This window comes from Hemicordylus capensis, chromosome 1 (assembly GCF_027244095.1).
Source record: "Hemicordylus capensis ecotype Gifberg chromosome 1, rHemCap1.1.pri, whole genome shotgun sequence".
Classification (NCBI taxonomy): domain Eukaryota; kingdom Metazoa; phylum Chordata; class Lepidosauria; order Squamata; family Cordylidae; genus Hemicordylus; species Hemicordylus capensis.
Genome location: NC_069657.1, coordinates 332,737,920 through 332,755,351, shown reverse-complemented (window position 1 = coordinate 332,755,351; position 17,432 = coordinate 332,737,920). Strand labels below are relative to the sequence as shown.

General features: G+C 41.5%; 1 protein-coding gene across 2 annotated transcripts in view; it reads left to right on the top strand.

The window, feature by feature from the left end:
* Window positions 1-17,432, top strand: part of METTL24 (methyltransferase like 24) — a 114,893-nt gene that overhangs the window by 62,470 nt on the left and 34,991 nt on the right. For both annotated transcript variants that reach the window (XM_053301431.1, XM_053301352.1), the window contains 2 exons: window positions 3,853-3,992; window positions 11,031-11,259. In XM_053301431.1, the coding sequence (XP_053157406.1) occupies window positions 3,853-3,992; window positions 11,031-11,259 (369 nt within the window). The remainder of the gene's footprint in view (window positions 1-3,852; window positions 3,993-11,030; window positions 11,260-17,432) is intronic.

Sequence of the window (17,432 nt, the reverse complement as noted above, 5' to 3'; positions counted from 1 at the left end):
TCACCTCAACTGCTTTGTAGCTGTCTGCTGACATCAGCTGTCCATGGAAGGAGATTCTAACCAAAGTGCACACACTTGCATGTGTGTGCAATATACATACTGACTGAGCCAGTGCTATTCCTTGCTCTGTTTGTTCCCTTCCCTTTTCAGTTAGCCTGTTGCTGCTCAGTTTTTATAAGCGTTGTTCCTTTTTAATGCAGAGGAATTTCTTGCATAGTTCAGGGTCTCCCCCCCCCGCTATTTTAAAATTAAGCCATAACTACACCCATAATATTTGCTTTAATTCATGAAAGGGAAGTAAGACCGACATTCTTGTCCATATCTTCATACAGGCCTAGGAGAAAAACAAATACAACCAACTCCTGATTTCATGGGAGTGAAGAACTGAAGAATGAGAAATGGCCATAGAAGAATGCAGCCCTTTGAGTACCAATTTTCCCAATACAGTATTGTCATAAAGCTGAATCTTCACCAATAATGTTTGTTTAGTGTGCTCATTAGAAAGTATTAGGTAGTGCTTGCCGTAGCTGAAGCTGGTTTTTGATTTTCATGCATTTTTGTAGATTCTAATCTTGAAAGTCTGGTAGGATTTCTTCATGAGCAAGGTTGTCTTGTGTGGCTTGGATTGAGCCTTGCTAACATGAATTTAGTATTGGCTTGAGAGATTGCCTAGAAACTATTTTCTTTTTTCTTTTCTTTCTTAACAAGATTCTAGCCTGCATCTGTCAGGGCAAGGCTAGAGACAGTGAATTGCTTATCAGTTCATTAACAGTGGTTAAAGAGAGGCCTCACTATACAGGTGAAACTCGGAAAATTAGAATATCATGCAAAAGTCCATTAATTTCAGTAATGCAAATTAAAAGGTGAAACTGATATATGAGACAGACGCATTACATGCAAAGCGAGATAAGTCAAGCCTTAATTTGTTATAATTGTGATGATCATGGCGTACAGCTCATGAAAACCCCAAATCCACAATCTCAGAAAATTGGAATATTACATGGAACCAAGAAGACAAGGATTGAAGAATAGAACAATATCGGACCTCTGAAAAGTATAAGCATGCATATGTATTCAGTACTTGGTTTGGGCCCATTTTGCAGCAATCACTGCCTCAATGCGGCGTGGCATGGATGCTATCAGCCTGTGGCACTGATGAGGTATTATGAAGACCAGGATGCTTCATTAGCGGCCTTCAGCAATTCTGCATTGTTTGGTCTCATGTCTCTCATCCTTCTCTTGGCAATGCCCCATAGATTCTCTATGGGGTCAGGTCAGGCGAGTTTGCTGGCCAATCAAGCACAGTACACTGTATACTTTTCAGAGGTCCAATATTGTTCTATTCTACAATCCTTGTCTTCTTGGTTCCATGTAATATTCTAATTTTCTGGGATTGTGGATTTGGGGTTTTCATGAGCTGTACGCCACGATCATCACAATTATAACAAATTAAGGCTTGACTTATCTCGCTTTGCATGTAATGCGTCTGTCTCATATATCAGTTTCACCTTTTAATTTGCATTACTGAAATTAATGGACTTTTGCACGATATTCTAATTTTCTGAGTTTCACCTGTATTTTCTACGGTCACCTCTGATTAGACCACGGTTTGTTTGTTTTTTGATACAATATATTTTAAAAAGCTGCAAAACCTTTTAAGCAGAGTTTAACAATCGGCCCCTCCCTTACCTAAAGAGTAAACTGGAAGGGAACCCTGCCCTGTCTGTCAGGCAGTGACCTCTAGGGATCAGCCACTCAGCACACGGTGACCAGGACTTAGAGGGCCTTGTGGCAGGAAGTGAAGGGGTCCTTTGTTCTCATGCAGTGGGAGCCAGGCAGGGGAAGTAACAGGTTGGCTGGCCAAGCCATGGCAGCAACCAGGAACTCTGCAGGGGCTTGAAGTCTCTACCATGGTTTTGTTGAGTTCAAGAAAGAAGCCAGGGCTTGACTTCAGAGAAGGGTTTAGCCAGGGAACCGTGAGTTACATAGCTGGCATCAGATTTCTTTATTTTAGTGTTTGCAGATCCTTACAACTGGTCTATTGTGTTTTAACAGTGATGTAAGAATGTTGTGCCTGTGCCCTTTCTATCCATCCTGGGCACTGCAAAAGTCTCTGTAACCTTTAAAGGTGCTTTTAAAGGTTCCTTGCAACTGGGGGTGCTTCTTGAATTATCTTTGCAACTGGGTAACCAAGATTTTAAAATGCACCACTCCAACTATCAGCTGGAGTGCTCTTTTTGGAAGTAATCGTGTAAAGTATTGAGTGTTTGCTGTTACCTGTAACTGAAGCTGCTAGAGCCTCAGACTGGAGCAGTCTGTAGTCTTTTTTTTAAAATAAAGTTTCCTCTGTTTATAAGTACACCTGCCTCTGAGTGGATTTTTAACTCCGGAAAAGGGTTTTTTACTCTGGTGCAAACATGTCTCAAGGTTAATTGTTCAGCAACCTACCAAATTTTCTCACCATGTTTACATTGCACGTGGGAGGTTTTTATATATTTTTTCAGTTTGGTAAAAGAAAGGGAGTCTCCCTGGACACTCACCCAAATCCAGGGAGGAGTTAAACTCTGTAATTAGGGTGTGGTGGCAGCGATTACCAAGAAACAGCTAAGATTTAAAGGTTAAAGCCTTTGTTGAGCAGACATGGAGGAAATGAATCAGCATTTTTCTTTCCCCCACGTGGACTTGCTTGGAGACCAAGCCTAAGCTTAAATCCGCTATTCGCCAGTCCCCATTTGTTACACAGAGTGAAACTGGGGCAAGTGTATATATCGCAAGCAGCAATCATTCTTTCATGCTGTCTTCAGTTCTCTGCAAAAGCTAATAATAAATCAGAAATAAGTTTGGGGGAAATGTGTATATGCCCACATTTATCTAGACTGCAGAATTTATTTTGGGGAGTCTCAAAATGGTGCAGAACATTGTCTCTTTGGACCATATAGTATGGGCAGCGTTGTCTAAAAAAGGGAAGATTGCCATGAATGTCAGGATTGATTCCTTCACCTTTCTAGGAGTTTCATTATGTATAACAGCAAAATTCCCTTGTAGAATGTTAAGGTTGCTTTTGTCTCATCTGTGCCTAACTGGACAATTGATAATGTTTCGGCTTGGCTCCTTCTGCTGCAAACAATCCTATTGTGAGTCTTAGACAGGATTATTGCATTGACTTCTTACTTGATTTAAAATGTGTTTAGTAAAGAGCTTAAGCATATGTTTAATTCTCATTTCCCCCCCAGTGGGATTTGTTTAAATACATCCTTTGTTGTAAAAGAATGAATGGATTTAAGTGTGCATCTGTGTTGTGTGTAATATAAATGTATTTAAATGAGCTGGAATCTAATTACCACCTTTAGAGAGAGTGCCCCTTCCTTTGGCCTGAGTGCTGCTTTGCATGCCTGTAGAATTATATCAGTAATACATATGAATCATAAGACAGATAATTAAGATTTGAGAAATTATTGTTCTTTAAATAATATAAAATGCATAATCTAATCCTGAGGCTTGGGGGGAAATTAATTGACTTTTGCACTCTGGAGGGCTGCTCTTGGAGAAATACATCCAGTGCATAATATTCGCTGGAATTCAGTTATTTGCCTTTCATGTTTGCAGTGCTCTTCTGTCTAGCTTCTTTCGAGTCATCACATCTTTTCTTTAGCAAACCAAACAAACAAGAAATAAGCCCGGCAGCTTTCCCCCATCCCAAGTTTGTTAGTCATAGATCAGCTAAACCATTTCCTCCAAGATCGTCTTCATCCTCCCTTTTCTTTGCTCAGTCAAAACATGACACCCAAACATGAGATGTATAGAAAGATTCTAAAAAAGGATTAAAACAAGCTTCTGTTATTATTTTAACAGATTTCATGTGATCATATGAATGTGAAAGACCTGCCAGGAAACCCTGACATCTTAAAGAGGCCATGGTCAATCTGCCTGGATGACAGATTCAATTTAGTTCATCAAATCAAAAGCAAACAGTGCCGTCTATATTCACTGGGGTAAGTGTCCCCTTTGGCAGAGGGAAAAATAAATAGTTTCAAGTGCAAAAATTCATGTGTGGCCTGCTCTTAATTATTATTTATTCACACAGTCAGTTAATTATCATTTATTCACACAGGTGTTATTGACTGGTTTGTTTTATCCAGATATCGAGTCCTTCCCAAGGACCTGGGAAGGCTGAATTTTATTGTCAATGTTGTTGCTGTTGTTATAGATATTGTCGCAGAATATAGGCTGTTCCCAGTCAAGTTGCTTTTTGTAATTGGCTGATGGTGATTTCTGTGGCCTCTATGGTGTTGAGGTGCTCTGCAAGTTGTTTTGGAACGGCGCCCAAGGTGCCAATTATCACTGGGATTATTTTGGTCTTTTTCTACCACAGCCTTTCAATTTCAGTTTGTAGATCTTTGTATTTTGTTGTTTTTTCTATTTCTTTTTCTTCTGTTCTGCTATCCCCTGGTATTGCTATGTCGATTATTTTAACTTGTTTTTCTTTCTTCTCGACTACAGTTCTATCTGGTGTATTGTGTGGCAGATGTTTGTCTGTTTGTAGTCGGAAGTCCCATAATATTTTTACATCTTCATTTTCTTCAACTTTTTCAATTTTATGGTCCCACCAATTTTTGGCTACAGGACAGTTGCTTGTATTTTTTGCAGATATTCCAGTGTATCATCCCTGCTACCTTGTCATGCCTTTGTTTGTAGTCAGTCTGTGCGATCTTTTTACAACAGCTGATTAGGTGGTCCACGGTTGTTGTTGTTGTTTCTTCTTCTTCTTCTTCTTTTTTATTATTTTTTATTATTAATTATTATTATTATTATTATTATTTTACATTTATATCCCGCTCTTCCTCCAAGGAGCCAGAGTGGTGTACTACATACTTGAGTTTCTACTCACAACAACCCTGTGAAGTAGGTTAGGCTGAGAGAGAAGTGACTGGCCCAGAGTCACCCAGCAAGTATCATGGCTGAATGTGGATTTGAACTCGGGTCTCCCCAGTCCTAGTCCAGCACTCTAACCACTATACCACGCTGGCTCTTAAAGCAATCTATTGACAGTATTTTACTGGTTATCTTATTGAGATGTTTTATTTTTTTAAAAAAAAGTCACCCATTGGAAGAATCTACCCTGAATCTAGCCTGTAGACTGAAATAGCCTACATTTTTGGAAAATAAAAAAATCTTGCAGATTTGTATTCAGTGGCAGCTGTGTGTGTATGCATAGACTGTCACCAAATTGATGAAAATCCAGGATATTAAAGAACAAAGCTGAAAGAAGCTTGGCTACACATTTCGTTTTTGGGAAATGCCAGATATTTTTTTTACTCCTCCATGGGAATTTCTTGTGTCTCATATCTGACTGTGATCATTTGCAGCAAGTAAACTGAACCAGAACTAGGCAGGCAGGCGCATGTGCATGCCAAACGCCTCACTGGGTGACTCTGGGCAAGTCACGTATCTCTCGGCCTAACCTACCTCATGGGGTTGTTGTGAGGATAAACATAACCATGTGCACCACTCTGGGCTCCTTGGAGGAAGAGTAGGATATAAATGCAAATAAACAGACAATAAGCAGACACACAAATATACTACTACTATGAATATTTATGTACCACTCTTCAACCAAAGTTTTCAAAGCAGTTTACATAGAAAAATACATAAATAAGATGGCCCCCTGTCACCAAATGGCTCACAATTTAAAAAGAAACAAAAGGCAGATACCAGCAACAACCACCGGATGCTGTGCTGGGGTTGGATAGGGCCAGTTGCTCTCCCCCTGTTAAATATAAGCAAATCACCACTTTAAAAGGTGTCTCTTTGCTCAGTTAGCAGGGGTCTGCTAGCTATACATATATATTTGCAATCTGCATTGGAAACTTAATCTGAGAATAGCCATTGAACTGAATGAAGCCCCATAAGACAGAATGCTTTGAACATGTCATATCTATCTGAGCTTTTTCTGTCTTCCCTGGAGTATGTGGCAAATATTTAACCAAAAACATGGTTGTTCACTGGCCATTGCGAGTTTAATTGGCGGCAGTACATCAAAGCTAGCCATATGAATAGAACTGTTCTTAAAAGTACCTCTGGAAATTATGTCCCTGAGGACCAGGGCACCTTTAAGGAGATAAGTTTGGGAGGTGCAGGTACCTGCAGATGGGAGAGAGAGCTGAAAATCGCCCCCTCCCCCTTGAGTAATGAAAAACCGTGGGTCATTGGCACAGGGTCTCTCTCCTCCTTGGGAGTCTGGACATTAGCCTAGAACTTCAGTACCACAAAATACAGTGACTGGCATGTTCCACAGGTTAATGCTGCAGGGCAATAAATCCCACCGCAATGGTGCTGTGATCGCACAAGAGTCAGCAGAACCGATACTGCCCTCTTGTGCAACACAGTCACTGGGTTAGCCTCATTTTGGCCCAGGTGGTCTGTAATGCCCGTGTTACACTGAGGAACATGTCAGCCAGTGATGGTCATAGGCTTGGATGGCTCTAAGAAAAGGATAAGACCATTTTCTAGGATTATCAATGGTTATTAGCCATGACAACTAAATGGAGCTCCCAAAGTTAGTTTTCTTATTTTAACATATTTATATACCACCCAATGTCTCTGGGAGGTTTACAATAAAACAGTACAAATTAAAACAAAATTAAAATGGTAAAATATTAAAATAATTTAAAATTTAACACAATGTTACAAATTGTAAGTCTAATTAAAAACTGGGTGAACAAAAGTGTCTTAACTGCCTTCCTTAAAGTTTTCAGAGATGGAGAGGCTCTTATTTCAGCAGGGTCCGTATTCCAAAGCCTCAGAGCAGTAACAAAGGTCCATCTCTGAGAAGCCACCAGACGAGCCAGTGGAAACTGCAGACGAACTTCTCCAGATGCTCTCGATGGGCAGTGGGCTCATGGTGAAGAAGATGTTCTCTTAAGTACCTAGGGTCTAAGCTCTTTAGGGCTTTATAGGTTATAAACAGAACCTTCTGTTTTCCCCAGAAACTTATTGGTAGCCAGTGTAACTTTAGTATAGGAGTAATGTGATATCTCAGAGATGACCCAGAGACCACCTTGGCTGCCACATTCTGGACCAACTGCCATTTCCAGACAATGTACAAAGGATACCCCACATAGTGCACATTGCAGTAGACAAGTCTGGAGGTTAATAGCATATGCACCACTGTACTGAGGTCATTTATCTCAAGAAATGGACACAGCTGGCATATCATTCAAAGCACCTCTGGCCACTGCCTCAACCTGGGACACCAGGGAGCAGTTTGGATCCAGAAGCAGCCCCAGACTATGTACCTTCTGGGGAAACTTCTAGGGAAGTGGACAGATAAAAAACCAGCAGATCAAAATCCTCTCCCAAGCTCCGACCCTGTACAATAAGTACCCCCATCTTATCTGGCTTCAGTCTCAGTTAGTTGTCCCTCATCCAGCCCATCACTGCCTCTAAGCAGGCATTTAGGGAGGTTACACCTTCTCTGATGTTGACATGGTGAAATAGATTGATAACACCCTGCATCAAATCTCCTGATGATCTCTCTCAGCGCTTTCATGTAGATGTTAAAGAGCATTGGAGACAAAATGGAGCCCTGAGGGACACTGTATAAAAAGTTCAGATTTTAAAGAGCTTTCAGTCTCCAAGGGACACCATCTGGAATCTGCCTGAGAGGTAGGAGTGGCACCACTGCAGTTAGACAGTTAACTTCAGTTAAAAGCAGTTTATCTGTGAGTAGCAGAATCTGGAGACAAACAGCAATGGAAAACTGTTGGCTTCATACGCTGCTTGAAGGTTCCCAGGTGAATGGCTTACCACTTTATGGAAACAGAATCCTCAAGCAGATGGACTCTTGGTGTGATTCAGCAGAGTAATTCCTATGGTTGTGGCAATGGATATGCCTGCCTACAGGCAGTAATGGGCTGGATGAGGGACAACAAATTGAAACTGAATCCAAGCAAGATGGAAGTGCTCATTGTGGGGGATCGGAATTTGAGGGATGTTGGACTTTTTTTTGCTGAATGGCGTTAAATTCCCCCAGAAGGAACAAGTACGCATCTTGGGAGTGCTCTTAGATCCAGGCCTCACCCTGGTATCCCAGGTGTAGGCTATGGCCAGGAGCGCTTTCCATCAGCTTTGGCTGATTCGACAGCTGTGTGCATTACTTGATGAGAATGATCTCAAAACAGTGGTGCATTAACTGGTAACCTCCAGGCTAGACTATTGCAATGGGCTCTATGTAGGGATGCCACAAACAGTTGCATTGGCTGCCAATATGTTTCCGGGCCAAATACAAAGTGCCTTTAAAGGTCTAAACGGCTTAGGTCCAGGTTACCTTAGAGAGCATTGCCTTCTGTATGATCCCCATTGCACGTTGAGGTCATCCGGAGAGGTCTGTCTCCAGTTACCACCGGCATGTCCAGTGGCAACTTGGATCTGGGCATTCTCTGTAGCTGCTCCTGGCCAATGGAATGCACTCCCAACAAATATCCATAGTTTGGGCTTGTTGTTGGCCTTCAAGAAAGCCCTAAAGGCTTACTTGTTTGGCCCAGCCTTCCAAGGTTTTTGAATTGTTCTTAAGTATTTTAATGTATTTAAAATGGCTCTGGACTGTTTTAAATTTGTTCTTATATTGTTTTAACCTGTTTGTTTGAAATGGTGTTGTTCTTGTATTTTACTTGTTGTGCACAGCCCAGTGCCTTTGTATGGGGTGGTATAGAAATGTAATAATAAACAAACAAATAAACGGACAAAACCTTGGCTACGTTGTAAAGTAACTCCGGCATTTTTATCATTCCTGGTTTGGTAATAAGAGCTTTGGTTTGAGGGCACTAATAAGCACTCCTACATAAATAATACCTAAATCAACAAAAACTTAATTTCTGCTTGAGTTTCATCACTTGGTGAGCTTCAGAGGAAAACTACTGATGCAGTATCTGACTTGCATTTCTGGCAGAAAATATAAATATATAAAAATTTGACACAGAAGATTTTAAAAGCAGCAGATGGAAAATTGGAAAGATATTCCTAAAAAGGTTCAGGGAGGGGTGTATGTGTGCAGTTCTGAAGGAATTACATAGCAATCAACTGTAATTCCTTGTGACTCCAATCCAATTACAATCTTTCAGTGACATTGGCCCTTAATTCTACTCAAAGATACTCTTCGGTGTGTGATTGCACAGAAAAGTAATCTTGCTCAGAGAAAGACAAAATCTCCTTGAAATACACTTCTTATCTAATGTATTTTATTTATGAAAGAGGAAATGAAGACCAGCTGGGTTCTTCCCAGGAGATGGTTGTAGAGGGAACAAATGTTTTACATTTGTCCTACAATAAATCTATATTGCATCAGACATTGAAAGAAATATATCTGTTGTTTGTGTGTTTGTGAGGAATAAGATGAGAAGCAGAAAGTGTTTCATAGGAACATGACAGAGCAGAGCTTTAAAACTCTGAAGGTTGTCCCCTTTTACATTAGTTTTAGCTGCTCCATCCATGAAGATGGGCATTGCATTTCTTTGCTTCTTCTTATTCTACAGCTTTTCCTTTCAGCACATGTCAAAACACAAGTAAGCCATAATGTCAAACTTGAGTGAGGAGACTAAAGAGATTGCAGGAGGTCCAAATGTCTATCCACCATCAGTAGAGAGAGGGAGGGAAAGAATTTGCCATACTGTGTCTTGATTTATGTGGTATTTATATTCTGGGTGTAATGGTGCATTTTTTTAATTTAGGGAAGGTTATTTATTTATTGTTCTATTTCTGTACCACTTTTCATTAGAACAATCCCAAGCAGTTTACAATATAATTAAGACAAAACACAGTTAAAATAAAAATTAAAAATACAAATATTAAATATAAATATTTAATTTAAATAGAGATATATCTCTATTTAAAGGTTTTAAAAACCTATATAGAACTATAACACACAAAACACAAAGCAGCAGCAGTAAGAAACTGTAACGTGTTTTCTGGTAGAAAGGCTGCGGCGCATATGTTTTTAAAAGTTACTTTAAGATGCCTGCGGCCTTTACGCTAATGTGGCCTTTACGTCAGAATTAAGGGGCAAAGGAAGGAGGTGCGGGTGGCAGCTCAGCAGGACCCTTCGACCAACAATAGGCTCCACATGGTCAAGAGAGCCTGGAAGGAACAGAGGCAGCAGAAGAGGAGCAGCGACAGTGCAGGTGTTTGCTCGGGTGGGGGTGGTCAGGTTTGGCCTGCAGCGAGGTCATGGCCATATTAAGTGGCTGGTGCGGGTACTGCAGAAATTAAGGTGCTTAATAATTAAGGTGCTTTAAGTGGAAATTAGAAGGTGCTTACCTCCTATATTTCCGGCCCTGAAAGCTCTTCCCAGCAGCAGTGGAGGATCAGCTCTGCCACTCAGCTGGGTGGTGGCTCGAGTTCTTTGAACCCATTGGCTCAATGGTGGCTCTGCCCCTGGTTGCAAGTAATCAAATAACGAGAAATTGAGCAATAATGTGATTGCACTGCAGCTTGAAATTCAAGCCATGTTTACCACACCACTGCTTAAGTAACTTCTGACAACTCTGTGGCAGCGTGGTCAATGTGACTTAATTTTTCAGATGGGCACATAGTGAAAGAATTGCACAGCCATCTGAATCCATCTGTCAGCTTCTACCAGGAGATGCTTAATCCACATTCTCAACACACTGACACTTGTTCCCTAGCACTGCAGTGGTCAATATCTGAGATGGGAATCAAGTTTTCCTCCTGCCTCTCTGTTTTTCCTGACTCTAGCTTTTCTCTCTTAAAAGCCAATGGAAGCCACTCACTTTTGTAAGAGAAAGTAAACATGACAATGTGATCTAATGACAATAAACAAATAAAGCCCATTGTATTGATTAACACTTTGCTGTTTTATGTGATGTGTGTTTTAACGTTGCTCTTATCTGCCCCAAGCACTTTGAAGATAGTGTGGGCTCAAATATAAATAATGTAAATAAGGAATTAAAAATCCTTGCAACTATATTTTTATTTGGAAGTAACAATACTTTCCCTGTTTGCTTTCCTTTGCTAAGACTGGGTGGTGATGATAACCAGTTTGAGATCAGCATGGCCAACAGTGGGTGTGAGGTACATCGCTTTGATCCTAGCATCAAATCAGCACATATTCAGGAAGGACAGCGTCTGTGGTACCATCGCCTGTCCATAGACTGGAGAGATCCCAATCCAGTGATCGCTGCTCATAAGCTTCACGCACACACCAAAAAGCTTGGGACCATATTGAATGACTTTGGACACCACAAGGTAAGAATGCGTCTTGTATGTAATTGAGAAGCACTGGGGCAGCCAGTGTGTTAACAATCCTTGGCCACTAGAGCAGGGACTGTCCACAGAATGCAATTAATCTTCACTAATACTAGTGGCCTGATAATATCCAGGATATCTGGGTAGTCAGAAGTATAGATAATTGGGAATACTTTTCTACAGTAAGGTAGCACTACAGTAGCAGGATGTGCATATGATTAATTTGGTTAGTCATGATATAAATAACTGAGGTGCAGAGAAGTGAATTTCTTGGGAGGTACAAAAATGGGGAAGGGATAGTGATTTAAAATGAACTATCTGATGTCCCCTTAGTTGAGAAACCACTAGCAACTGCATTACTTCATGCAGTGTCTGATAATAATTCTCGATATTTGCTACTTGGATACTTTAATGGCTCTTTTGCTTTAGCAACAACCAGAATTGCACAGTGATGGTGAACCTGTAAAGTTAGGAGAGCATGTTCAACTATAACTGAAACAGAAGAGATTATAAGAAGATTGTTTATGTTCACAAGGTCAATAGTCCCCACCACCACCCCCTTGACACCAGTATCAAAAGCATCCTGGCTTGATATGGGCAGTCATGTTTCTTCTGGACTTGCCTAACCTCCTTTTAGGGCATTTCAAAGACAGTAGAATATTTCAGCTAACTTCTGCCCATGCATACTTCAACAAGTTCATGACACCCTAAGCCAGCATACTTTCAAGTTACTTCTGCCCTTCAGACTGTGCAGGGATGAATTAAATTGCTAATATATCTTGATGCCTACAGGTAGTATAGCATGATTTTTTTGGGTTCCTTTTAAAGACATGGGTAGACTTGGCTGAGGAGACCACATCCAGGGCTTGCAAAACAAAGCTGTGAAATACAAAGTATTATTGTAAAGCACAATGTGCCATCCCACCCCCCTGAGGTAATTAACACTTCGACTGAGTAGAAAACAAAGGCTTTTTTTCCTTTCCTTTTTTTTTTTTTACAGCTGAGTCATATTGTGACTTAGTCTTGTACAATACGTGACTGTAAATAGAAGAGGTAGCTTTTTGGTAGCACTCCATTTATTGGGCAGGTAAATCTAAGATGGTTGCTCCTTGCTGTTGGCTGAACTCTGGTTTTTCATTTTTGTTACGTGTATACATAGAGGTTGCTTGAGCTTTTCCAGGAAAGGCAGAATATAAAGTTGTTAATATCAAATACATACATATCTGGAGTTCACCACAACTGTCTTAATTTTAACCTGTCAGTATTGCGTTACAATCTGTTTGATTTATTATGCTGAGTTTTGGGGTTTTTTGTAAGTATGCATGTTTTACTAAGTATTGGTCTATGACCGCAATAAAGGACTGACTGACTGAAAAATTTATTTTTTCATATACATTTCAGAATCCTGCTTCATTTCTAAGGGAATTTCTGTATCGGAAATTCTGGGGCATTTCTACACAACAGTGGCTCACAAGTTCTGCAGTGATATGAGGGTTGAAGAAGGCTCTACCCTCTTTGCAGAGAGGCTGGAGCATAGCTGCAGCAAAGTCTTCTTCCACAGCCAAGCATGTGAGGGGGGCGTGGAAGTGACTTTCACTTCTCTCTCCTCCCCTCCCTCCAAAAGCTTTTTTTGCATTCAGAAATACATCCCTGAGAGCTACGGCATGGACCAGCCGTTCCTAATTTGATGCATAAGATCCAGACATTTCCCCAAAAGCTGGGGCCTCTGTAAATAGATTTCATTTTCCAAATTGCAATAGTCTGCATCAAAACATTCAAAGATATGGTATCCATATCCTTTCAGGTAAAAGCAATGTGGAGGTGCGGTTTTTAGCAGGAAGATGGCCTGAGGGAAAAGGGTTAAGAAGTCTCCCTCCCAGCTTCAAATCTAAGCCAGAAGGCTGAATGGCATGTTAAACAGACTTCTGTGACTGGAACTCAACAAAGTTTGTTTTCTTCCCAAAGCAGCTGTTGGAAATCTGGATGGTGGCCACAGCACAGGAAGGGTTTTTTTTTCCTTCTTCATTCTCTGCCTCCACACTGATTCCCTGACTCGACTCTTTCTCCCAAAGCTGCTCTTTGCCTGCTTAAGGAAAACTCTCAAGAAAAAATCAGTGACTGTATCTTGTAGATAGAAAAATCCTGTAAAAGAAATTGTGGAATTACATGTAATGTGTAGTTCCTCCTTAGATGGAACATTAGAAGCAGTATACCTTTGGCTACCCTGTGCTGAAAATAAACAGAATATAGCAATCACTTTCAAGTTTTGCTGGCCAGCACCCAGAAGCTTTTGGCTGGCTACTGTGTAATGTACTTGACTGGAACACGTCTTGATCTGATCTAGCAAGCCAATTTGTTGTGGGGTTTCTTTGCTATGTAGTAGTAATAGCAATAGCAATAATAATAAACATTATTTGTTAGCTGCCCGATTTAAAAAAAATTGTTCTCTGGGCAGCTCACAACAGAGCATTAAAACATCAAGTAAAAACACATTACACATTTAGTCACAACACACACTCAAAATTCAATACAAAACAATTAAAAAACTTTTTAAAAAATCAAATTTAAAAATCAAAATTTAAAAGGCCGGGGTGAACAAAACATTCTTTACCTGGCATCTAAAAGAACAAAATGATGAATCCAGGCGAACCTCACTGAGGAGGCTTCTACAAATGGGGTGCAACCACTGAAAAGGCCCTCTCCCTAGTAGCCAACCGCCTCACCTCATTTGGCAGGGGCACTCGGAGCAGGTCCTCCGAAGGAGATCTTTAGGACTGAGCCGGGACATATGGGGCAAGGTGCTCTCTCAGATAACCCAGTCCCAAGCCATTTAGGGCTTTAAAGGTTAAAACCAGCACTTTGAATTGGGCCTGGAAGTGGACTGATAGCCAATGTAGCTGACAAAGCACTGGTGTAATAAGATCCAAACGTCAAGTTCCAGTTAATAGTCTTGCAGCCCTATTTTGTACCAGCTGCAGTTTCCGGACCATTTTCAAAGGCAGCCCCACGTACAATGCATTGAAGTAATCTAAGTGAGAGGTTACCAGAGCATGATATAACAGTGCCCAGGCTATCTCTATCCAGGTGAGGTTGCAGTTGGCGTATCAGCTGAAGCTGATAAAAGTAAATATAAATGCCCTCTAAATGGCAGACCATGCTGATGGGACAGCAGCCTAATGAATACTGCATCATGTCCCTCAGCCTAATGACTGACATCCACAGCTGACAATGGGGTTGTTCACACAAACAGCCCTACCTGGGTAGGGCTGCTTGTGTAGTGTGCCAGGATTGAGCCCAATCCTGGTGCTGCCCCCTTGGGTAACCCAGGATTTTTACCTGGGCTTTTACTGAGGTAAGAGGGTGTCTGCGCCCTCTTACCGCAGTCCCTGGCTGTTCGGGCTGCTGGAAGCCTGTCCTCCCATAGAGGCCAGGGTGAGGAGCTCTAGACTGCCTTCAGTGCAATACACAATCAGCGTGGTGCATTGTGGGTTTTCTGTAGGCTGGACGTCCTTCTCCCAGCCTCTTTCTTGCCACGCCGCTTGCTGAAGCAGCAACCATGGGCCACAAGGAAACTAACAACCAGTCATGTGGGGAATTCCCCGCCACCACCATCCCTGAGCCTGGGCTTTATAGTTGTGTGAACCACCTTAATGTGTTTCTGCTCTAACAGAGCACCTCTGAAGTGCAGGTAAGCTCTGAAAAGTATTTGTGCTCTTGTGCAAGAGTGCCTGTGCTTTGGAGTGTGGTCACAACAGCGCAGGGGCTAGCACTGCATGGGAGCAGATATTAGGAGTGCCTGTGGATTGCTGCTCCAGATGCCGGCTGATATTCATAGAGTATTTTACTTTTTGTTGGGGGTGAGGGTGTGTTTAAATTTCTCTCTGGGAGAACTGAAACCATTTTTTTCCCTAATTAATTTCTTGTTTACAAGATCTGTGAATGAAATGGGCAATTTAGTTTCATAGCTTTCTATGTTTCTGAGGGAAGTCTGGGGAAATTAAGGCTGCCCTTCATCTTTGGCTGGCAGAGACACTCTGAGAAGCTATTCTTCATGAAGAGTGCATTGAAGTAAATACTGAGCCTTTCATTTTCCTCCATGGCCAACTTGTTTTCCTTGATAGCAATACTATGCCCACATTCCTCAAAGCATTTTTACCTAGCAGTCTCTTCTCCTCTGTACTCTTCTTTCATTTCTTTCTCTCCCACTTCCTTAGAAGTTGCTACAATCCAAGCCATTCTCTTTTAACTTCAAAATCAAATTTGGCCATCACTGAAAGAACACTTTCCACAAAAATGACTGCATTACTCTTAGTAACCCCTCCTGCATTCTTCTGCACTAGGACTCCTGTAAACCGCCAATATGCATAATAGGTCAGCTATGTTGTGAGTATACAGGTCGAGTACCTCTTATCCTGACATCAAAAATCTGGAATGCTCTAAAATCCGTACACCGCGCCGTAAAAACAAACAAAACAAAAACGCCTCAGCTTACTTTAAAAATGCGGTCAAGTCACCTTCCTCAGGGCCAGGGCTGTCCTGCCACCTCCTTCAGGGCCGGGCTGGGCCGTCCCACCACCGGTGCCTCTCACCTCCTCCACTTGCCCACTTCCTCGCCGCTGCCATTTTTTTTGCCACTGGAATTCTTGTGCGCTCTCGCGGGAGTTCTGCCTCACTGTACTATTTATGGACGATTCTAAAATCCGGAGAAGTCCAAAATCTGGAACTTATCCGGTCTCAAGCAGTCCGGATAAGCGATACTCAACCTGTAACTGAGACTGGAAAGCTTTGGCCCAAAAGAAGAACAAACATTTCTTACAACGTGCATCTTGATAGTTGATTGTTTCCGTTTCATTTTCACATTTGCCCTCAGTTTACCAGCACATTCTGCAATCCTTTCATTCTTTGTCTGTCTTCTCTAAGGGCTTCTTCATACATGCATGCTTATTGCTCATTGACTATGCAGTCCAGTAATGATTTGGATGTGTGAATTTACCACCATAATCAGAACTGCATGCCAATGGCAATATTGTGTAATTTTCAGTAAAGAACGTTCACAGATTTAGCTGAGAGATTGTGAGCACACATGTGCAAGTCAAACCTAACACAGGGTATTCCCAATGCTTCACAGAGCATTGTTCCATTTTAAGCAGATAGCATTTGAGAAAGGAACATCTCACAATCTGCATCTCACCTACACATGGCAGTCTAACACTGCAAAAAATCCTGTATCTTTGGACAATTGTTGGCTGCCTCTTTATGATCCCAAAGCATAAACACAGAAACATAACTGCAGAAGTGGTCCAGAGGAAAGGATTCTCTTTCTCATGAAGATATAATGATGGACCTGTTTTAGATGCTATGTCTGCTATCCCCCTCAAACACATGGGGGAGGAGCTTGGGCATGCAAGGCCCCCTCCCCACCATGCCACCCCGCTGTCACCTAATTTTGCAGGGAGAGGTGGTAGTATTCTGTAATACCTTTAAGAAGCATTCACTCTGTGTTCAGATGGGTACAACTACATTCCTATCTCATATGAGAGGGCTGGTGGATGTATCATCCAGGCCAGCCCAATGGGATTTAGGCAACCTAATTGAACTAGGTGTAGGATTGTAGCCAACCTAAATAGCCACAGGAATATATAGAAATAGGGATATAATACAGAAACAAAATGAAATAAGGCAATAGTTTTGTTATATTTTAGCCTATGGGAATTATTTGGGGCAGACTGATTGTTGGGGGCAATGGAAGCGCAAGGAGTAAGGAGGAATTAAGAAAAATGAGCTGAGTAAAGAAATTAGGGGTCATGGAGCCCCCCCCCCAGATCTCAATTTGAGAGTATTTTGAAAGAAAAAGAGTTTACTCCAAAGGAGAGAATGTTTAATGTGAACAACAGAATCATGCAGATCTTATTGCCAGCTTCTGGTTATTTCTAGAATCTTAGTTTTCTGTGGTGTAGTGGTTAGTGGTTAGAGTTGGACTAGGACAGGGAAGACCTGAGTTCAAATCCTGGCATGTGGATAAAGGTGATCTAGTTGACATAGTATACTTGGAATTCCAATAATCTTTTGGCAAAGTTCCCCTTTTGACAAAGGCTCCAGAGGAAACTTAGCAGTCATAGGATAAGGGGACAGGTTCATGTGTGGATTGGTAACTGTTTGAAGGGCAGGGCGGG